The sequence below is a fragment of the Perca flavescens genome, chromosome 13, assembly GCF_004354835.1.
Source record: "Perca flavescens isolate YP-PL-M2 chromosome 13, PFLA_1.0, whole genome shotgun sequence".
Taxonomy (NCBI): Eukaryota; Metazoa; Chordata; class Actinopteri; order Perciformes; family Percidae; genus Perca; species Perca flavescens.
Genome location: NC_041343.1, coordinates 19,826,487 through 19,850,584, shown reverse-complemented (window position 1 = coordinate 19,850,584; position 24,098 = coordinate 19,826,487). Strand labels below are relative to the sequence as shown.

Sequence of the window (24,098 nt, the reverse complement as noted above, 5' to 3'; positions counted from 1 at the left end):
CTCTTTATTATTTTGTTGTATAAGGGACTTCTTAGGTGCTACAGCCATGCATTATGTCACTACTGCAATGCAATTATTACTTTTTGGCATATGTGTGCCTACCTCTCCCAGTGTTTGTGGTTGAGTCCACTGAAGTCATCAAGCTTGGCAATTTCTTTGAGATACTGAGCCAGTTTATAGAGCTCCATGTCCTTCTCTCTGTTGAGATGGGCCTTCATGAAGGGTCGGATCTACGCGCACACGCACAATAGGATTCAGAAAAAGCTGTGCATAATGCTGATAATGATGAGGAAGAGGTGGGGTCGAAGTAATGACGATAATGCTCGCCGCCTACCTTTAGTCCATTCTGTGGGTTCATGAGGAAATTTCGTCCAATGTCGTCAAACATAATGGTGTTCTTCCTGTTGTAAAATTCTCCGTACTTCCCCCATATCACACCCAGGGGCTTCACCTGGATACAGCACAAATAAAGACACAATCCATAATCAAAAGGTAAACAAATGGTAAAATGCCACACCACACTACAACTACATTTAAATATACATGCTTTCTTCTGCTGAAAAAGATTAGTTTACATCAGTAATATGTGTAACTACAGCAGTGAAACATGCCAATATCTTCATTTATGATCCACTGTGTGTACCAACCTCCACAACCCCTCTCTTAGGGGTATGTACCGTGATCATTGCTGCACTGTCCAACATAAACGTAATCTTGTAGTTAGGGTTGTCTGTCACTCCCAACTCCTACACACACACACAAACAAACACAGAGGCGCACACACACACAGGCAGTATTGTTATCTTTTGTTACCCTCTGAACCCAAATACTGTGGGTTAAATTGATTAACACTGCCACCTTTTGGCAGAAGAGGGTACAGTACAGTAATGGTAGCAGTAATTTAGCCTGAGCAACAACACCAAAAAGAACACAAGTGGAATACTTACTTTCATTTTGGCATCAATCCACTTCATACTGGTAGCAGCTAAGGAGAGAAAGCACATGTGTAAGATGCAGATTCCACAAGCAGAGATTGCTGGGTACCAGCACACAGAGGAAATCCAAAACAATAAATGCCCATAAGATATGTACTTAGTAGATGTAAAAAATACATACACCAGATGACAATGTCATAGTCCTCGTAGGCTGATGTCAGAAACTCGTGAAGGTATGGTCTCATCAGCTCCTGACCCGTTTCTGCACACGACTTGTGATCTAAACACACACAACACATAAATGCATAGTGTCGTAGATTAAACTAGCAACTGATAGGCTGACAAACCTGTGCCTGTATATTCTGAAAAGTGTCCTGTTCTATTGACTGCCATTACAAAAGGAGTCGGAAAAATAAAGATTTTGTGTCAATTAGCGTTGTCGAAAAAAATTTATTTTTCCAAACGCTTTCAATACTCATTTTCCGCACTACTGATACTTTCTCTTCTTTCCAACAGCGAGTTGACACACATCGTTGCAGTGCCCACATAGCCCCATCTCCTCTAATTCACTTACAGTGCTGTCTTCTCGTCCCTTGTCTCATTCGCTCTGTTGAATATAATAATTAGCGGCTTTTGTTATGGTGTTAGCTCAAACATGGCAAGTGCAGAGCTTTTGCGACTGGTTTGAGATGACAAAGAAAACATAAGAGTGCTGTTTGGAAATACTAATAATTATTTACTACAGTCATCAGGGTTGTCCCTACCATTGTAACACTTAGGCGCAGCCCCTAAATGTTTTTTCACAGCGCCCTTAGCCAAATGAAAAGAAATAAAAACTATGCTGAGAATCCTTTGCCATGTTTTGCTGTCATTTATGGCCGCACTAGCGTTTCTGTTCCTCTCCTCTGTGTGTTTGACTGAGGGCAGGGCTCAGCTCACACAGAGCGGACAGCAGAGCAGAGAGGCTAAGGCAAGGAGACAGTGAACCAGGTGAAGTGAAGGTAAGGCTTTACTTGAGTTGCCGTCAACTCGAGTAAAAAGTAGAAAAGTGATATTTCCACACAACCAAAGCACCTAAGCCCTCCAGAAACTTAGGGAAAACCTGGTCGGTTGGTTGTTAAATTTATCTTTTAATTAAATTTAAAATGTTATGCCCTCAATTTTGTGTCAATTTCCCCCTGTGGGACCGAAAATGGTATAGAATATCGATATTCTTCAAGGTACTGTATCAAAGTTAGGAATTCCAGTATCGTGACAACACTAGTATCAATCTGTCAACATTTTCTATTTGTTCGTAAAAGCGTCAACCTTGTGAACATTTCTCAGATTACACACATACAACGAATGTGCACACATGAAGAGAAGAGACAGTTCAGAGGCAGTATTGAAGTAAATGGTTTGTAATGTACAGTTAGAGTAAGCGCACAGTGTTTACTATTAGCATGCTATGATTTTACAAGCCATGAACTCACTGATTTTCCAGTCATAATGTCGGTGTCAATGTAACTCACCAAACAGTGTATAGTCCACATCCAGTACCAGAAGACCCTTGCCTTCTCTGGGAGGGTTCATCTCCTCCACCTTATAGTCTTTCACTCTGCGGGCGATCTTAGCCAGGTTCTCCTCTCTAGACACATAGAACGTTTGTTTCTCAGACAAACATGGATATATTTTCTCATGGCCCCTCATAAATTTCATCTTGCCTCTGTATAGCCACAGACACATACAAATCCCATCAAACTATCTAACCTGTTCTCCACTTCAATGACCTCCTCCTCAATGTCAAAATCATTGACCACATCATCGTTCTCTGGGGGAGGGGCTAGAACCTCTTCCTGAACCAAACAAAACACATGCACAGTAAAAGTTTACCAGTCAGCCAAGGGGAACATTTAACACAACACAATAAATAAGCAAAAAGTAAGACTTTAGATGTCAGAAAGCAAACAACCCAATCTGCTAGTTGGACAAAAATGACAACACTGTAGTCAACAGCTAGCTAGCTCATCACTTAACCAACAACTTATTGACCAATTGATTAAAGCTAGTTAGTGACATAATGTCTTAAATAACAAGTAAGAAAACATGTTTATAATGTTACTCTTTGAATAAATAGTATGTTCTGGTTGTACTGCAAATTAGCTGGTGACACTCAGGCTCTTAGCCTATGGATTGGACAACTACTCCTGAATTCCAACCAGATACATTTGGAGTCAGTTGATTTCTCTATCACCCTGCCACTTACCAGGCTCTCCTCTCTGGTACCCATCATCATGATCTTAGTGTTAGGCTTCAGCTTCAGAGAGCCCAGCTTCACCTCATCCTCTGCAGGTTTACCTGGAGGCAGGAATAAAGAGAGAAGAACAAAAAAATTGAAATAATGTACTGTATATACTACAGGTGAAGTAAACTGACACTCAGACAGGTAACAGAGAAATGTTTGTACATGTAAAACATCAGCTAGTTATGAATGTGGATTAACATAGCCAAAGCCTGGGGAGATGTAGGGGTGGATTTATTTGATCAGGTTTTTTTTTCATTCAGGAGTTTTTTACATTCTGTATGGTTAACCATAATGCAAAGGCACAAAGGGAAATAAAATCCTGGTATCTTCTCCACCTTGGTTTGGGTATCATATGGCATTATTCACACTAGCTCCACCACGTACAACGCACTTGTGACCACTGATGCCCTCTCACCTTTGACCTTGAGTCCCAGTAGTTTCTGTCTCTCTGGCAGCACCCCAGTCAAGGTCTTAATGGACTGTTTCAGGTCCATCACTGTGTCCTCCTCAGACAGAGAACTGATGGAGTACTCCTGACCTCCCCACTTTATGATCACTGATACTGACATGGCACACACAGGCTCTTCACACACATAAACACACTCGGCTGCAGCTGGAGTCACGTATGCACGCGCACAGATGAGTGCACACTTTTAAGCAAATGTTTCCAGCTACAGTAACACACATGCACACGTACACCTTGCAGAGAAAGGGGCAAAATAACAGGAGAAGTGTCAGGATGCCACGCTATAACTGGCTGTAGCTTGAGCAAAACATACAAAGTAGCTAATAATGAAACACAACGAGCAAAACATGACATCACTTGTGTTAAGCATGTGTAGTTTTGGCTGGCTAATTCAATACGCAACGGCCAAATGCCACTTAATCAGAGCAGACACCTTGACTGTTCCTGATGTTGATATTTTTAGCTTTAAATGGCTAACATTGACTAGCAACAATGTAAACACGCGAGGTAACGAGCCAAGTAGCTAACATTAGCTGACTAAGCTATGCGGTTCGGGTATCCTTACTTGGTAGAGCAAGCTAGCATGTAATGCTAGGCAAACACTATCAAATTTCGTCGGAAAGTTGAATGAATGAATGAAGTTTGCCGTTCAGTTTCATTCACCGAGCGGCGCACACTGTTCTTCCTGGCGTCCCGAATCCTGCCGGTAGTGACGTAGAAAAAAAAGCTTTGTTACCATAGTGACCATATTTCAATAGATTTTACATACAATCGTTTGATAATAGTTTTTCCACTTACTTCATCCTTAAATGTGATCTAGTAAAGACAAGAAAAGAAAAAAGAAAGAAAGAAAACAAAGTTGTGGACGGTATAATCAACATTAAGTGTGGCCTATTTTAATTTTATGCTTCTGACTTTATCTGTCATTGATCACAATGTGAAACAGACACGTTCTTGTGTTTGCTCTTTCTCAATGGATCCTGTAACGTTAGCCTATCATTATATCAGAAATCAGATAATGCCATAATTACTGGATATAGGCACGGTTCTAGACTGCTTGGTATGGGGGGCAGTAAGAGATATTTGTTGGGCACCAACTAGTGTTAAAGGTCCCATGACAATGGTGCTCTTTGGATGCTTTTATATAGGCCTTAGTGGTCCCCTAATACTGTATCTGAAGTCTCTTTCCCAAAATTCAGCCTTGGTGCAGAACTACAGCCACTAGAGCCAGTCCCAAAATGAGCTTTCCTTAGTATATGCCATTTCTGTGTCTGCAGCTATTGAGGAGGAGAGGAAGGGGGGGGGCAAGGTGGAGTGTGGGGGTGTGGCCTTGACCAACTGCCACTTTGCTCGTTTGAAAGCCATGATGTTTCTCTCTCATTTTGGACGGGCCAAATTCTCTGGGCGGGCAAAGCAGAGAAAGGGGAGGTAACCTTGCTCCTTATGACCTCATAAGGAGCAGATTCCAGATCGGCCCATCTGAGCTTTCATTTTCTCAAAGGCAGAGCAGGATACCCAGGGCTCAGTTTACACCTATCGCCATTTCTAGCCAATGGGGGACCATAGACAGGCTGGGGGAACACATATTAATGTTAAAAAAATCTCATAAAATGACATTTTCATGCCATGGGACCATTCAGTTTCAAGCTCAGAATGGTCCTTTTTTTTCTAGTTTTCAACTAGACAAATACCACTTAATCTGGACAAGGGTACACTTGATTGACCTAATATTTGTTATATTTTAATTGTTTGGTTTTAATATGTAGCTATACCCAGGTGATGCTGAGTGTATAATCCTGGGGAAATAAAGTGATTTGAATTTGCTGTTGTTGGTCAAACCAATGTGGGCATTTAGGCCTTGTTTAGACGTAGGCTACATTTTTTGGCATCCAGATTTTATCCAGATTGATTTCAGAAAGTCTGGACAGCAAAGAAACACATGAAATGTGATTTTTTACAAATTGGATCAAAACCACACTTGGAGGTGGTAGTGAATTGCGAATCCAATTGGATTTCTACAGATGGGTCTCAGTCTGGATGGTCTGGTCGCTCAAATCGGTTTTCAAAGTGTCTCTTTTGTCACTTGTGTAGCCGAGGGTTATAAATTGTGCCTATACTCATGTAGATATTAAAATAAAAACACATAGGCTCTGTACTCCAGACCAGTGTGAACCAAGACAACCTTTATTTACTTCCACATTTTCAACTTTAGTGGCCAGGCTAACAATAGCTATGTGTTAGCTAAGGCTATCTAATAGGCTATTAACTGATTACATCGGCAAGGATAGGCCTATATGAATTTATTTTACTGACAGTGGCCTACCACTTCCACCTGTTGTTAATAAATGGGGCCGGTGGAACACAAAATATGCATACGCTGTAGTGAGAGACATAAGCCGCCAGGGCAGGGGATCAGTTAATGCCACACATATATATATATATATATATATATATATATATATATATAAGCTTGTTGAACATTGCACACACATATATATATATATATATATATATATATATATATATATATATATATATATATATATATATATATATATATATAGGCCTATATATATATATATATATGTGCAATGTTCAACAAGCCTGCGTGTTATTATTAAAACTGTAATACTTTTTATCATAAGTGCTGCATTAAATGTGGATGGTATTCTGCAATATGTTACAGTAAATTGATTGATTGATGCATTATCCAAAAAGCCTACAGCTTTTTAATGACACAAAACCTTATAGCCTAGCTTTTTGTGTAGTTTAATAGCTTTAACCATAGACTTGTTTTGACTTAATGGTTGATATTTATGTAACATTTAAAATGAATCGCAATGTGATGTGATCATTAAATTAGCTTAGTTTTTTTATCTTTTACTTGGTATCAAGTGGAAATGTTCTCGTGATTTATCTTTAATACCAAATTTCTCAGTTTTAGCACAGTAACAACATATATTAGCAACAAACTATCAAAACAGTCAAACTGAGAAGCCTTCAGCACCAGTGATGTTTGAAGCTTCGGACACCATCAGTCACGTGGTATTCCTTAGTACAAGCTGAGAAGATCTTTGGTATAATTAAAGATCCTTTGCAAAAATCCTTCTATACCGTCTCTGGTATAAGCTCCAACCCGACACAAAATGTAATAAACCTTATTTTGCAGTCTATGATTGAAACAGTGCGCTTCACAGAAGTGAAACAAGCTTTGGTATCATCCGCCCAATCTCTACTTCTAGTGTTGGGTCTATAACCATTGACATATAACAAGTACGGGGCCAAAAGGTTTAACGGAGCCGGCTGCCGTAACATTTCAAAGAAGAAGAAGAAGAAGGAGGTTTAACGGGATAGACTATATTGCGCATGCCCAGTACATCCTTCTCGGTACTTAAGGGTAATGGCTGTGCTAGGTGGGACGAGCGGATCGACCGCATCCTTTGAGTGTGAGGCTCTTCCATCGAGAGGACCATTTTAACTCAGGCGGTGCCGAGTTAAAATGGTCGATATCCGACCCGAAAAGCATCCAGAAACAGCTGTAAATATTGCGAACATCGTCCTTTAAATGTAAGTTCTCTTTTTTTCTTATTAGTCTGGCCTGGCGCTAACGTTAGCTCAGGATCAACGAGTCTGCTTGCTAAGCTGACTGGGAAAACAGTTTGTGCTAATCTTCAAAAGGTTTTAGCTAACGTTATCTGCTTTTGTGTGAATGTGTGTTGACTCTGTGTGTCTAAAATTGTAGCGTAAAAATCAGGCTAATGCCCCGGTATATATTTTTCGCGTTGAAATGAGCTTTGTTGTTGACAGTAACGTTAGCTAGCTAGCTAACTGACGGCGATGCTAACTGACTACGTTAGCTTAAATTATTGGCACTGTGCCTGCTGCCTGCTCGATGCAGCTCATCATCTCTACACAGCACGTACAATGGTATATCTATATTACCACCTTGACACTTTCACTTAATTTACTTCACCTTTCTATGTTATCTTGCCACATACAAACCAGTCTATTTAGCTAGCAAAGTGTTGCAGTCGTTTGCGGCGTAACGTTAGCTAATAGTTTTATTTCTTCCGTGGAGACGGAGGGGTTACTAGAGTTCATGGCGTAACGTTACAATTTATGCAGCACTTACTCATCCATAACGTCTGTTGTGCCGATGTTTCAGTAAAGCGAGGCCTGATATAAATACAACCATTTAGTCAAATCCAACCACACCATGCCCTGTATCTGTTTATGGATTAATTTAGGAAAGATAAAAATACAGTGGTAGACGGTCGCGTTATGTAAACTCGGATCCTGCGAAGTGATCTTCTCTGGCCAATGGTAGTCATGATGAAGTCAGAGTTATGTAAGTGGTCCTCCTGTCCCGGGATGCAGCAATATTAATGGATGGAAACTCTGCATTGGCAACTTTGGAGTAGTCCCAGACATAATTTTTAAGTGCCATAACAAAAGCTTGAGGTGGAATGATCAAACTTTAGTCTGATGTGAAACAACGTGTGTTATACAACAAGTAGTTCCAACCAGGCAATCTGATTGGTCAACTAGACATTTAGAACGTGCTTAAATCGGCATGATAGCACACAGGGCTCATCACACAACGATATTACTTCACCATTTCCATGTCAACATTCCAGAGTCGAATCAAAAACATTTGTATTCATGAAAATCACGAACCACAGTGGAATACACAGAAGCTCTCTGACAAATTTATATAAAGTGATTTATCGGATTGAATGAGTTAGTTTTATCATACAATGCTCAGGATTTATTGGAAGTGTTTGGTTATACAACAATTATATTCCGACCAGGCAATCAGATTTGTCAACTAGACATTTAGAACATGCCTTAAATCTACATAATAGCACACCATCCTCATCACTAAAATATAATCTATATCCTTGACGTTCCGGGATTGCCCCGTTGCCGTCGGAAAATCCATTGGATTTCACTCATTTATGCAGGATATCCGATGTTTTGGGCTTCCTTTGTGTTGGCATTTTTAACTCTGGTCGATTTATGAGGACTATGGTTAACCTTTTCTCAGATCTCTGCAGGGTAAATCCAGACAGCTAGCTAGACTATCTGTCCAATCTGAGTTTTCTCTTGCATGACTAAAACAACTTTTAAATGTACACATGTTCCACCAAAACAAATTCATTTCGAGACTATTTTGCAGCAGCACCGCAGCTTTTCTCCTGTGCTTAGCATCGCCCAAGACGATTGTGATTGGTTTACAGAAATGCTAATAAACCAGAGCACGTTTTCCTCCCATCCCCAAATGTTATGTTTGAATAACATCAGCTGTGCCAGTGAGTCGGGGACACTGCGCTATGTTAGAAATAGCCTACATGTGAAGTTTGCAGGCAAAGTAGCTAATGATCATTGACAAATCTACTTATTTTTTTAAGCAGATATCATAGTTACAACACGATTGAGCTAGAAAAGCAGCTTTGTGTTTATGTGCTGTATTTATTCAGTTTGGGAAATCCAACAATCACTACAAAGTAGGGGTGTGACGAGACGCTTACTCCACGAGACGAGACTCATCACGAGATTGGGTTCACGAGAACGAGACGAGATTTTTAAAAAAAATTTAAAGAAATCCTCGATGAAATATATGAATGGAAAATAGTTTTTTTATTCAACTGACCTTGGCTTCTTTGTAGAGGTTTGGGACTACAGTGCGAGTTAAATGCGCGCGTGATGGGATGACGTACCTCGTTTCCAGTGTGTGGAGGAGTTGCCGAAATCCGACATTTTCCACCACAGAAAATGGCCTCATATGAGCTGCAATGAAAATGCCTATGTCCCTCGTTATTGCCGTGGCTCTTGCACTTACCGGTGGCAGAGATGCAAAGGCCTTTAGAGTTGTTTGCCCTTTTAATGTTTTCGTCGTGGGTGCAGTAGTTAGTAGAGAGCTGTGGTGGTGCTGTAAGTGTTTTTGCATAGTGCTCATGTTAGCCGCGGTATACAGCATTTTTTTCTTAAAATGTTTACATATTGCGTTCGTCTTGTCTGTCACTCTTTCGCCGTTTATTATTTCCGCAGGAAAACCAAAATGTTGCCACACAAATGATTTAAAAGTGGCAATAGTAATAGGCGATCACATCGCCTCACGAGACAACTTTTCACCTCGGCGAGAAATCTCGTCACGTTTTAATCTCGTGAGATCTCGTAAAACGAGATCTCGTCACACCCTTACTACAAAGCTAACGTTAGCTCAAGTTGGCTGGCTGACTCAGCAGGGACTAGAAATCTTTTGCTTTGTTTTTTCTTAAGTGATGCGTACCACTAGAACCGCCAAAGGCCACGCCGTTGAATGTTGTGATTTGGTAAATTGAATTATTCATTCTTTTTTATTTCCCTCCTGCCCTGACTTTCGCCTAAATACCTATTCTGCACATTCCTATATTGTCATAATATTTAAATAATATTTAAAAAAACAAATTGAGGGTTTTTGGTGTTTTTGACAAAAAACACCCCCCTTTATTCAGCAGGAGCAGCGCTAATTAACGTTGGTACTCTCCTCCGCCCTCTCCTCTGCAGCTGAATTGATGCATTTGCATGATGGCTGTACAGCACATTGAGACAATAAATGGGACAGAGAAACTCATTTGCGCACAAATGTTCACTTATAATTGCTTATAATCCCACTAAGGTTGTAGGCCCACAGTATTCATCATTTGCAGTGTTTCGGCTAGTAACTGCAGTGTAATTGAGTAGGTTTAAGGAAGTTAAATAGAAATGCAATCTTTTGTATGAAAATAAGGAATACAATTATGTTTATCTTGGTTGATGACTCTAACACTATAAAAGAGGATTACACAGTTTGCATCTTCTGCTGCATTGCAGATTGCAAAGCACACATGACCACTGGAGCCATTTAGCTCAGACTTGCAGAGTACACAGTTGGTGCTGTTCGAGGTCAGATCATGTTCTCACCACAAACCAACCGCTCCAGAGTTCGTTCCCAGACCACCTCATCAAGGAGGTCTCGGTACGCTGGTTTGGTCCGCTTTTGGTGCGCACCCGAGTGAGCTTGCCACATTCACAAATTCAAATTACAGGTGGTCATTTCAACCGCATACTTGAAATCATAATTTGGGTTTCAGCAACAATTCATAATACCAAGTCTTAACCCTTGTGTTGACCTTGGGTCACATTGACCCGTTTTCAATTTTTGTTTTTATATCAGAAAATATGGCACGTAGAAATAAGCGCAGAAAATGTGTAGAAGAAAAATGTAACTATTTAAAATGTTGGAAAAAAGTAAAAACAAACTGTGAAAAAAAGGCGTCAACATTTTTTTTTTTTTTTCCAAGGTTGATGGGAAGACAACACAAGGGTTAAATGAACAGTGACATACACTACCGGTCAAAAGTTTAGGGTCACTTAGAAATTTCCATTACAGACAGAATACCAGCTGAGATCACTTACATTGTTTTGTTTTTTAATCAGGGCAGCAGTTTTCAGATTACATTATGTACTTACATAATTGCAAAAGGGTTCTCGACTGTAGAAAGAAGTGGCTGATCTGTAATGCATTATCTACATTGCCCATTATCAGCAACCATTCATCCAATGTTCCAAAGGCACATTCTGTTTACTAATCTGATATCATTTTAAAAGGCTAACTGAGAAAACATTGGATCTTAGGCAAAGTGACAAACGAAAGCCGCGACATGAAATCCACACTCACGCGGCTCCAGTTTATTAGAAAATAGCATTGTGGACACTGAATTTGATGACTTTACTGTTTATCAGACCAAAGATGAGACAAACTAACGTTAGCGAACGCTGCGATGATGATCCCTCTGACTCCCGTTGCAGGAGAACGCTGTATTCCGCCGACACGCTGTATTAATGTTACTGTTTTAAAACCATTTTCCAGGTTAGTGGGGGTACATACCGCTCAACACCAACATGAAAAACATAGCTAGTGATGTTCACTCAGCGTTTTGTTTTGTTGTTAAACTGTGTGTAAATAAGCGGTGACGTTAAATCACCGGTTTCAGGTAACGGCACCGTCCAAATAGACGGTGACGTCTATTTGCTGGATGGTTTCGAGGTAATGGTCTGTAGCTAACATTGGCAGATAAGCCCGTTGACAGCGACGTTATTGTTCATATTTTGGCACACCATCTCTGACCGTAGTAGTGGTCATAGTGACTGAAAGTGTGATGTAAGATGCTAAAAAGAAACTACATGCGGTTTTCAGGTAACGTTACTTTTATTGTTATACGGGTGTAAATTTAACACTACCCACCTGTCAGATGCAGGGAAATGTTGGCTGTTTCTGGGTAGTTTATGTTCACTGCCAGCCACAATATAATTTTACTATTAAGACAAAAAATACTTTGGGTCACAGAATAGTTAACAGCTTTACAGGCACTTCACTGTTGCTTGTAGATGAAAAAACTGTTTTTTGAGTGTTTATGGGCGTTTTCACACATGAAAGTCCGGACCAAGGTTCATGTTTTTGTTACATTGTATACATTTGATCCGGTAAGTTGTGGTTTCACACTGCAGTTTTGCAAGCGCACTAAAGATCTATACGTGACAAACCTACGTCCTGCCGTCATCACATACGTGAGCTACGTCTCCAGATACTTCTAACTGATTGGTTTGTTGAAGGGCTTCCTCGTCCTCTCATATGCTCTCTCTGTGTCAGAGTTTTTCCAACTGACTGCTGCTCTCCCCTACTGACTGCTGCTCTCCCCCTACTGACTGCTGCTCTCCCCCTACTGACTGCTGCTCTCCCCCTACTGACTGCTGCTCTCCCCCTACTGACTGCTGCTCTCCCCCCTACTGCCGCGGCCCTTTTTGTTTTGTTGTGATGTTGAGAAGCAAGACACGGGAACTTTCTTTCTGGAGCTTTTATTCAGAGACAAACTGAAACCTACGCTGTACATTTACCACTTAACAAATAAACTGCTGATGTATTCTCTGCTCTGATAGCCGACAGCTGTCTTCTCTGAACGCATTCACCGCCACTCTCTCTCACTAAGCACCTTAAAGGAGCTTCCCCGGTCTTGTAACACAAGGAGAGCCTGCCAGAGCTTCTTGTATTTGGTCCAAAAGTCCGAACCATCCAAAAAATGCTTTCACACTATAAACGAACCGGACCATGGTTCAGTTTGGTCCGGACCAAGACCACCTCTTTTTATCGGACCAAAATTTAGTCTTTTGATCCGGACCGCAGTCTGGGGGAGGTTTCACACCTGTAATTTTGGTTCGGATCAAACTAAAAAGTCCGAAAGTCCGGACCAAACGAGGTATGTGTGAAAACGCCCTATCTCTCCTGTTTTCTTCTGCACTTTAATCTGTCTCTCTCTAACTCCCTGTGACCTCTCTTTAGTCCAGACCCCAGTCCTCCTTTGCTGCTGGTTAGCTTTCATCTTTCTCCTCATTTCTTGCCGTCATTCTGTGTAACTGTTTCCTGTTTTGTGCATGTCCCTCTTTCCCTGCAGTACACCCACTGTTAACATCCAGTCTTAGTGGTCAGTTCCGCCTGCCGATCAGAGGTTTACACTGAGGCCATGGCTGTGAAGGACCGCGTAGAGGCGGTACTCAATGTGGGACTGCGTGTTCCCAGCATCATGCTGCTGGATGTCCTGTACCGCTGGGATGTCAGCTCCTTCTTCCAGAAGATACAGCGCTCCAGCCTCTCCAACAACCCCCTGTTCCAGTACAAATACCTGGCACTCTACCTGCACTACGTGGGTCAGTGTTACACACACACACACACACACACACACAAATACTACATTCCTCCTGTATTAACACTTCTTAGAGGATTAGTGTAAAACAAACCCATTACACAAATGCTTTGTGCTGTCAGCACTACATAGCGGTTTACACATTTGATAATGTAACACATGCATAAAGAGCTGTAGCCATTGGCCTGACAATGTTATCAGTTGACTTAAATAGTAAGGGTTTTGTGTGGACTATTTGACTAGGCTATTAGCTAAAGTGGCTCTCGTTCTGCTAGCTTTATCAGTAGGCCAAGAGCCAACTGTCACAATATTACATTACATGTCATTTAGCTGACGCTTTAATCCAAAGTGACTTACAATTAAGTGCTTTCAACTGTGAAGGTTCAAACTCCAGACAACAAGTAGTAAGTGCAAGTACATTAGCTTTAAATAAGTGTGTGTATGTATGTATGTATGTATGTATGTATGTATGTATGTATGTAAAACAAACAAACGTCACAGTTACTTTGCTGAGTAACTAATTACTTTTAGAATGTAACGGAGTTACTAACTCAATTACTTTTTGGGAGAAGTAATTTGTAACTGTAACTAATTACTTTTTTAAAGTAAGATGACCAACACTGCTGGTAACCAGTGAAGAGAGCGGAGAAGCGGTGTAGTGTGAGAGAACTTGGGGAGGTTGAAGACAAGCCGAGCTGCTGCGTTCTGAATGAGCTGCAGGGGTCGGGTGGCACATGCAGGCAGGCCAATCAGGAGGGAGTTGCAGTAGTCTAGACGTGAGATGACTAGAGCTTAACAATGCCTAACTAACAATGTTAACCTCTCTTGGTTGGATTTGCATGCTTTCTTGTCTTTTTATGTTATAACATTCAGCAAAGTCCGCCCTCTATGTAGACAGTATATAATGGACCAACAGATCCCGTTGTTCTGGACGGAGACCAGGCTGCAGTTTGTTAATGAGCCAATAGGCTTGGTATGTGCTGATGAGTGCTTTGGGTGGACAGGCAGAATAATAGGGGGGAGAGAGATGCAGTAAACCCGAAGTAACTGTTGCTATGCACTGAGGAGTTGTGTTGGGTCAGGGCTTTAGGAAGTAGACTGTTGTGCACTAAGCCTATTAGCAGCAGTGACTGTTTGATTGGCTGTCAAAAATAGCTATTTGCAATTACATAATAAACTTCTGTCACACACATGCACAAGTATATCACTTTTGTGTTAAATGGTATGGGCAGCAAACGGAAATCAACAGATTCTTTCATAATGCATGTATTGCCACGTTTTACTTTATGCTGTTTTTGTTGATTGTCTCTTACCAGTTGTGTGTGCGTGTGTCTGTGTCTGCTATGTATTGCCTACAGGTTACATCCTGAGTTTGGTGCTCCTGACTCTGCCTCGTCAGCACCTGGTTAAACTCTACCTATATGTCCTAACGGCTCTGCTGTTGTTTGCTGGTCACCAAGTCTCAAGGTACACACACACACACACACACACACACACACACACACACACACACACACACACACACACACACACACACACACACACACACACACACACACACACACACACACACACACACACCCACCCTATCTCTGACGAGGCCCTCTTTCATTTCCTCATTCAGTCTGTATCAGGCGCAGTTTATCTGCATAAGTAAACAACAGCGTTGGTTTATTAATAACTGTGTTAGGCAGACTATAAAACGTTTTCTCTCTCAAAACGTGGCATTTTCCTTTTTGTCGACGATCCCGTTTAGGAAGAAGCTATATAACTTTGCAGGGTTAAACATATGTCGGGAGATGATATTGAGGCCCCGACTATAGCTGCATTTTCATTTCCAGATACTAGCCTACCTATTTGAGCGGTATCGTTTTTCTTCCCAGTCTATCGGTTATGTAGCCTACATAACCTTATCCATCCTAATATCACTAATGTCACCCATCGTGGACACTCTCTACATCCCAGCACATTATTTGTGTCTCATTACGTTTTGCAAACACTGGTGATGCGGAGCATATTAGTAAAGCCACAAACCAGTAAGGGCCATTAAAAAGGAGTTTCACAGTATTGCAGGTGAATGATGTAAACCCTTTTGAAATAAAAGATTATGAATTATAATTCTGTTAGTGATGGTGCTGCAGCCTTAGAATGGGATTAGTAGGCCTTTTTTTTGCCTGCAGGATGCAACTAAATGAAATAAATTATAGGTTCAATACCATTTCACCAGTAATATTATACTTATGATTAAATATGAAATTAATCCACTATATTGGAACTTGCGCGTTTACTCTTGCAGCAATTTTTAACAAAATGTATGTTCAAACTCGCTGTATGTTCAAACTGAGTATTTCCGCCGACCAGTTTGTTTGTGGTTGTTACCATGGTGAATTGTAGTATCATAGCTGCATTCATGCTGCCTTTTTATAGTGGCGGTGCACATGCTTAACTCTGAGTGAACCTACTCTGAGTTGATTGAACCAACTCCAATCAGCTGTTCTGAAACCAAAAACTCAGTTTCCCATCTCAGGGTAAATCAACTTTGCGTTCAGGGTTAGACTCAGTTTGTTAAACCTCCTTCCTGAAACGGGCCGCAGGTGGTTATATTCTGTCAGAATTGTTCTTTTTTTTGCTGAGTTTATATCTTTTTCCCGGCCTTTACTCACAAAATACATTAATAGCTAGTGTGTCTTTAACCTTGTGCTAGTCGAGATGATGACTCAAAATTCTTGTTGAGCTATAGGTCAGTGTTTAATAATAAGTCACAATAGATTTCACTGTAAATTGAGCATTTTGACCTCTCTCTGTCAGGGATTATGTCCGCAGTGAACTGGAGTCTGGCTATGAAGGATCGGTCTACCTGGAACCTCTCTCCATGAACAGATTCACCACTGCACTCATAAGTATATTACAAATGAAATATTACAAATGAATGCATTAAGACACTTGTACAGTATACATGACAAGGCATGGATTCATCATGCACAAACCAAAACATAGGCAGGTGAATATAGTTCTGCAGGTCCTTTCTGAGCTCACAGGATACCCTTTTTTCCCCTCTCCTTCGTGGTTGCCCATGCATCTGGAAAGTCTAGAAAAGTATAAAAAAAAAGTGACATAGATCTTCTGTCAATTGTAGGTCTGCAATATACTGAGCGACTAAATTTAAACCCAAGGCTCGGCGATGGTGAAAATCCATCCTTCATAAGGAAGGCACTTAACACATACCGGACTTGCAGCTCTTGTAAGATGTTTGTACCTTTCTTTAGAGGAAGCGGTAGAAAAAGATAAGCATCTGTAGTTGGTTTTTTTTTTTTTTTTTTTTTTTTATACACTATTGCTAAAAAAAAATGCTTTGCTAGATTTAAAAAAAAAGCATCTATTTAAGGTCCCATCACTTGGTCGCTGTTGGCGTAAATCTTAATGATCGGGTCCCTCCTACCCCTAGTACTGTAAAAGCTAGTCCATGTTGAAATGCAATATGTTACTAATTAGAACAACAATAGTTGCTATGCTCCTGGGTCTATAGGACCTGGTTTCATCTTACTGGAGAGTAGATATGGGGTCTTTTGTGCTATAAATAGACCATAATGAAGTGCTGAGTGAGATTTTTACTGCACAGTAAAAGCATGAGAAAGCAAAAATTACATGGTTACAGTGACCAAGATATACTGATTATTATATACTTTTATTGTTGAATGTTGTTTGAATGTGCCTGACCACAAATTAGGTTCCCTCACAGGAAAAAATAAAGTTCTTTTGAATTGATGTAGAAAGAGGGGGAGATTGAAGCTACTAAATGTGAAAGTGGTTTGTGTACGTGCATCTTCTTACAGGTTGATCTTTCATCTTCCTTCAGGTCAGCTGGTGGTGTGTACGCTATGTTCCTGTGTGATGCAGACCAAGAGGATTTGGCTTTTCTCTGCTCACCTCCTCCCTCTGGTGGCCAGACTGTGTCTTATCCCACTGGAGACTATTGTCTTCATCAATAAGTTCTCAATGATCTTCACAGGCCTGGAGGTCATTTACTTCCTGGCTTCTAACTTGTTGGTACCATACAACCTGGCCAAGACTGCCTACAGGGAGCTGGCTCAGGTAATAAACTAGTTATGTGGCCTAATGTTGTTGGCTTTTTCAGGTAGTTATTACTGCATTTCAGCCATAGTGGTCCTGAGAGATTTGCTCACATGTAATATGAATGTTATTCTGTCTTTGTCCCAATTACCTCCATCTCTCCTCTTCTCTATCTCTGTCCCCCAGGTGGTGGAAGTGTACGGGCTGCTAGCTTTGGGTATGTCTCTATGGAACCAGCTGGTCCTTCCAGTTCTCTTTATGTGTTTCTGGCTACTGCTGTTCGCATTGCAGATCTACTCCTACTTCAGCACCAGAGACCAGCCTACCTCAAGGGAGAGGCTCCTTTTCTTCTTTCTTACCAGGTAGGCCCCTGCCACTGGTTAGACTAGTGTTTTGTATATCCGCAGGTTATTGTGGACTTACTTGGAGTATAAAATGGCAGGTTTGTTTTTATTTGCCCTGTCTTGTAGCTATTATTTACTCCTCTCTCTTCCCTCCATGTCTTCAGTATAGCAGAATGTTGTAGTACACCGTACTCCCTGCTGGGTCTGGTTTTCACCGTCTCCTTCATTGCTCTGGGAGTTCTCACACTCTGCAAGTTCTACCTGCAAGGTTACAGAGCCTTTATGAATGACAACACCATGCACAGGTCAGTCAGTGCATAGGTCTGTGTGTGGGTACATTGAGGGGGTCTGTTAGTAAGTGGCTATACTTTTAATCACTCTGCATGTTTGTTTCCTATCTGTCTGTGCAGGGGGATGACAGAAGGCATCACCCTGCTGATCCTCGCTGTCCAGACTGGCCTCATTGAGCTTCAAGTCATCCACCGAGCCTTCCTCCTCTCCATCATCCTCTTCATCGTTGTTGCTTCCATCCTGCAGTCCATGCTGGAGATAGCTGACCCCATAGTCCTGGCCCTGGGAGCATCAAGAGACAAGTAAAATACGTTTACCGTTCAACTTGTTTTGCATTTTATTAAGAACAAGTTTAGATGTTTTTTTTTATAATTTTATATTAAAGGTCAAAACTAGTTGACAATTATTATTACCGCAAAAGGCAGGCAATGCTTTGGGAAAACGAGGCAAGTACCCTGACCTGATCAAGTTGGTACAGGTGAAGCTGATCGACTTCTCTTTTGCTCCATCCTCTGTCTGTCCTTTAGGAGTTTGTGGAAGCACTTCAGAGCCGTGTCTCTGTGTCTGTTCCTGCTGATTTTCCCAGCCTACATGGCCTATATGATCTGTCAGTTCTTCCACATGGACTTCTGGCTACTCATCATCATCTCCTCTTCCATCCTCACATCACTGCAGGTGACTCACAACTAGACACACACAGAGCATACTCGTGCTATTAAAAGTACTCCTACACCTCTCTGACCTTTTTTGTATTTGTTTGAATGTTTTAGGAAATGAAAGCACGATAGATTTAATTGCACTTAATGTGTCTTAATTCATAGAGACAGAACATACTAGAAATCTTGTCTCTAAAACCCACAGGCATGTGGGTTTTACCCACTGCACCCGAAGATCCTTAAGCATCTGTACCGGTGATTAATTATTGAATTGTATTACATCAAAATGCTGAGACACTCTCCTCCGTCACCCCCCAGGTCCTCGGCACTTTGCTGATCTACATTCTCTTCATGGTGGAGGAGTTTCGAAAGGCTCCAGTAGAGAACATGGATGAAGTTATCTACTGTGTCAACGGGACGTACAGATTGCTGGAGTTCCTGGTGAGTGTCACACATGCACACACGGTATACAGAAACAAGAGGGAGCAGTGTTGACATACAATATTGCTTCAATGGCATTGACGTATCGCTACCTCACTATTGCTGATTTCCTCCCCTGCCAGGTCGCAGTGTGCGTGGTGTGCTACGGCGTGTCAGAGACGGTATTTGGAGAGTGGAGTGTGATGGGAAGCACCATCATCCTGGTCCACTCGTATTATAACGTCTGGCTCAGAGCCCAGCTAGGTTGGCAGAGCTTTCTGCTCAGGAGAGATGCTGTAAACAAGATCAAAAGCCTCCCCACAGCCAGCAACACACAGCTGGAACAGTACAATGACATCTGCGCTATCTGCTACCAGGTATGATCTGATTATGTGTGTTTCTGTTTATCTAAAGAGTACATGGCCAAGAATGAATGCCATGCTTCAAGTTTAAAGCTTGCCTAATGTGAAATTGAGTTTGATACATGCTAACATAGAGCTAAGTGGTTTTGAAACAAATTAAATGTCAAAGGAAACCTAACAAAACCACCTGTGTGTTTTTGTGCTTTTTCCATCCAGGACATGAACAGTGCTGTGATCACGCCATGCAGTCATTTCTTCCACGCTGGCTGTCTGAAGAAATGGCTTTATGTCCAGGAAACATGCCCCCTCTGTCACTCGCAACTCAAGAGCCAATCAACACCCGCTACTGTCCCCAACCAAGATGTCCCTGCAGCCAATCAGAACCCTGCAGGGCAGGAAGAAGCCCCAGCCAATAAGATGCAGAAAGATGACACTCTTCCAGATGATGGGAAGGAGGGTGGGCCAGGAGAGCAGCAGGGAGATAATGCACCTGCCATGTCAGCTGGAGAAACCTCCTCCTCCTCCTCTGCTGTGCCCTCTACTCCCCAGCATCTGGCCAGGACTTCATCGTTGTCTACTTCTCCTTCCCCACTTGTGACTGAATCTCGGAACCAGTCGCTTACAGATGATCCTTCTTCGACTTCGTCAGACACATTGGACATGCCCCCCTCTCTCTCATCTCTCTTCCACTCTTCCTCCTCACAGCCACTGGCCCAGGCAGAGATAACCCCTGTTGAACCTGAGCCCACCCCTCAGATAAACCCAGGCTTCCTACTGGACAGCCAGGAGTCATCTAGTGGTCCATCATCACAGCTTGACCAGCCCACTTACCCTTCTGAGGAACAATCGCCTCCTCCTTGCAGCCTCTGAGCCCCATTGTAACACACACGACATACGTGCATGCACATGTAAACACACAATCTCCTATAATCTAAAATCTGCCTATATTCTACTTGTCCAGCAGTTGGCTATCCCATCATGTTAGAAATTCAACTCCAAACCTCTCCATATCCATTTTAAGAGAAAAAATACAAAACACTCTCTAAGCAGATCTTCATTACTCTACATCAAATAAATGCAGTTGATTCCAACTTCAGAACATTTTTCAGGCAATTGTTTTGGAACAGTTAACCTAAATGTGTTTCCATGCGGAGTTTAACTTTTATGCCAGCAACGATTTAATTTCCCATTCAACAAAAAAAAGGGAAAAGCAGTAATCTCAAAAATAATTAGTAGTTCTACATGATGTCCACGAAATGTGAAATCCTGAATGAAACTGAAGTACCCCATCACTTCTAGCTTTTGACATTGATATCTATGGCGACATTTCTAAAATCCTGCTTATGTCCTTATCATTTCATGTGATGGTTGCTCCCATCATGCCTTTGTTTGTGCATCTTCACTCTCCTTGTCGTACATTTCATAGTATTTGGGTTTTCTCTTTAGTCCTGTATGTGCCATGATCTAATGAGGAATGGGTCAGAGGTTTAGAGAGCCTTGATAGGCTAGCGATAACTGGTGGTTGCATTTTAAACCGTGACAAAGTTATAGCATTTCATATGGTTTACAACATTTCAAGTCTACAGATTTCTCCATTTGGTTTTGATAAAGATGTTTGGTTTTCACTGTTGGATGGCAGTAGTTGTGTATTAGTGAATACACTAAGCATTAACAGAGACTGAATGTTGTTTCTTGAGGCCATCACGTGACCTGAAGCCTGGTGCTAAGCAGAGGATACATGGTGTGGTCTGTTAAAGTGTTAGTGTGAACAAATCAAAGGGTTCACATGGAAAACTAATTAATTTCAATTGTCAAGCTTTCTCTATTGTACTGCTTTGAATCAAACTTGTTTGGCTGGTCCCAGCAAAAACAGTTCTACTCCTCATCGCCAAACTTTTCTATTACTGTTAAAGAGATGTTATTTTTAAGATAATTTTTACATTACTGCTTTAATGGAGTGCAGACTGGCTAAAAACAAGGGAGAGAGAGACAGAGCGAGATAACGTGTCACAGAGGCCACAGTTGGTATTTGAACCTTCAGCCTTGTGAGAATGTGGAGTGTAAATTAGCCCACAGAGCAGGCAAGGAGCCCAAACTCTGTTGTTGTTGGCTTTACTTCATTCATGGTACTCATCCACACTAATTTTTCCTGAGCTCAGCTGATTTTACAAACCCATTCAACCAGTCACATTTAACCAGTCCATCCCAAGTTTGCCATCGAGCCAGCGATTGTTGAGACTCTTTCATGGCAGGAGCCAATCCCCTTGCTCCCTGCAGCTCCTTTTTTATAAACCGATCACATCAAGCACCCTGTGTTTTCTAAGACCATCATTATCCTCCTGCTGCTCAGTCACTTCACTCTATGAAATGTTATTACCAGCAAATTGAGCCGTTTGATAGAAAAGACTTTTGTTTCACACATGCTAACACATCTGTGTTGGCTCCTCCACTTTGCAAATGGGAAGAAGTGTGTGTGTGTGGGTTGAAGAGTCAGAAAGACTCAAACTTGAGAATGCTGAGTCTTGATGCACGCTTGTATGTAGAGCTTGCACGCTGCCACTGTTACCATAGCATTTATTTGTTTGTCTCCAATGTGCTCTAACCTTGCTACCAATTTTATTTCTGCCATTGTTTTTATTTTTATTTTGGCGGGGGGGGTTGCATTTGCACTAATGTCATTTATACTAGCAACGCTCCAAAGCTGTTCTGTGGCTGTGAGCAACCAAATACCTTCTGGTGTGTTTGTGTACGAGGAAACAGCCTAATCTGTTTGTTTGTAATGTATATACATGTTGCTCTGTATGACATCTATATTAAACCAGGCGAGTGTTGATATATAAATAAGATCAGAGCTTGGTTTCTCCAAAGCTTCCTAGTGGTTTGGTGTTCTTTGTTACTTTACATTCCTGTGAACAAAGACAAACTTTAGGCTAGGAAGCTTTCGGGGTAACCAAGCCTTCTGATCTGCGAGACCAGCCAGTGTTGCTGATTCTCCGGTCTGTATGACGCGTCCTTAAGCTGAAGTGATCACTCCGGTGCCCTCTACTGTTAGGAGTGGGATCAGCATGACGCAGAAGGACTGGGGATGCACTAGTTAACCCTCAACCGTATTACTTACTACCACTATTACTAAAGGTCTTATTACTATGAATGACTTAATTGTTGACATTGGAAAGCGTTGGCCACAGGGCTGAGAATGAATACACAATGTAGGATCAAACCTGGCCAGCGCTGTATAACTTTATTTTTTTTAAGAGATAAAATTGAGAGTTTGATGTATTTTGCACATGTTCCTCTGAAAGGTGAACATAAGGACTTTCTGTATTTTTGAAAAACTCATTCTCATTTTATTATCAGCTCCATTTCTTAAGACTTTGATGTAAAACAAAGCACCGAAAATGGTTACAAATATTAAAACAGCCTCTCATGTGGAGCATTTGACTGTGTCCAGCAGAGAGATCACCTGTTCAACAATATGTCACGTGCTCCACAAGATGAGAACTGTCATTGGCAACTGTATGTGAATTTGCATTGCAGTATTAAGTGATAAATAACTAGCAGAGAAGCCGGTCAGCTGTTGATTCCTGATGTATTTGCTCAGTTTATACTCCATGTTGGAGAAATTACAGATGTTGCGGTCACTCTCCAGGCTATGATCTGTGACGTATCTTTTCATACGGTCTATGACAGTTTAACATCAAATGCTTTAAGGCAATCATAGATCAATATTTAGTATGACTAAACTGCTTATTCATCTGATAACCATAGAAAGTGTAGATGCTTAAACAAAGCTTTTAAATACATTATTTGCATTTTAATGCATCTCTAAGATTTCAGCTGTGGGATTGACTTCATGTAAACTGCAAGTTGTCTGTGAGCTATTGTGCCAAACACAGACATGAACCCTTCACTGCTGCTCCACACATTGAGCAGCATTCATTTGACATAGCAGTTCCTCCTGTCAGCTGTGAGCTTGGTGTGTTTCTAAAACAGTACATTTGCCATCAATCCATGTCACTTAACCTAAATTATATTTTATAATTGCTCTTGATTGACTTGCTGGTTAAATAGCACTATAAAAAAGCCAGTGTGTCCTACATGTCCCAATATTTCTTAATACTGAAACAGTTCATGTATATTCATTTTAAAATTGCTAGTAAGTAACCAGGAGGAATATAAACAGGCTACAGCCCCATTTGATAGCTGAAGTCAATCTCCAATCACAAATCCAGATGTTTCTTATTCTCAGTTTATCGCAATACTTTGCAAAATCATTACTCTATAACACTGAAAATGTAAGCAAATATAGCAATGGAATCTATAGCTGCCACAAAGCACTCTGACCACAATTCTCTTCTGAATGCATTACAGATGATACATGATAGGTTTTTTTTTTCCACACACACATTTAGGGACCTGCTCTCTGACTGAATGCCAGTTGTGTTCTGTTAAAACTCTTCAGTTGGTTTTTAACTTTATGTCTGGCATTGCCTTGGTTATTTTACAAAAATTGAATGTCAAAAATAAATGAACCATCCCACTCTGGA

At 41.2% G+C, this 24,098-nt stretch overlaps 2 protein-coding genes across 3 annotated transcripts in view; one reads left to right on the top strand and one right to left on the bottom strand.

The window, feature by feature from the left end:
* ublcp1 (ubiquitin-like domain containing CTD phosphatase 1) overlaps positions 1-7,835 on the bottom strand; it is a 9,770-nt gene extending 1,935 nt beyond the window's left edge. The window contains exons 1-11 of one of the 2 annotated variants that reach the window (XM_028594640.1): positions 7,818-7,835; positions 4,251-4,385; positions 3,635-3,918; positions 3,181-3,272; positions 2,685-2,770; positions 2,447-2,562; positions 1,117-1,215; positions 948-985; positions 648-746; positions 335-451; positions 103-230 (exon numbers count right to left, since the gene is read on the bottom strand). In XM_028594640.1, the coding sequence (XP_028450441.1) occupies positions 103-230; positions 335-451; positions 648-746; positions 948-985; positions 1,117-1,215; positions 2,447-2,562; positions 2,685-2,770; positions 3,181-3,272; positions 3,635-3,788 (929 nt within the window). In that variant the 5' untranslated portion in view covers positions 3,789-3,918; positions 4,251-4,385; positions 7,818-7,835. Of the gene's footprint in view, positions 1-102; positions 231-334; positions 452-647; positions 747-947; positions 986-1,116; positions 1,216-2,446; positions 2,563-2,684; positions 2,771-3,180; positions 3,273-3,634; positions 3,919-4,250; positions 4,392-7,817 lie in introns of those variants that run through there. The other variant, XM_028594641.1, reaches the window with a different exon arrangement.
* Positions 7,050-24,098, top strand: LOC114566313 (RING finger protein 145). The gene is made up of 12 exons (XM_028594637.1): positions 7,050-7,252; positions 13,159-13,411; positions 14,766-14,874; positions 16,216-16,307; positions 17,264-17,499; positions 17,665-17,840; positions 17,987-18,127; positions 18,233-18,415; positions 18,641-18,788; positions 19,088-19,210; positions 19,333-19,566; positions 19,768-24,098. The coding sequence occupies exons 2-12, from the start codon at positions 13,228-13,230 to the stop codon at positions 20,419-20,421; spliced, it is 2,280 nt and encodes a 759-aa protein (XP_028450438.1). The 5' UTR covers positions 7,050-7,252; positions 13,159-13,227; the 3' UTR covers positions 20,422-24,098.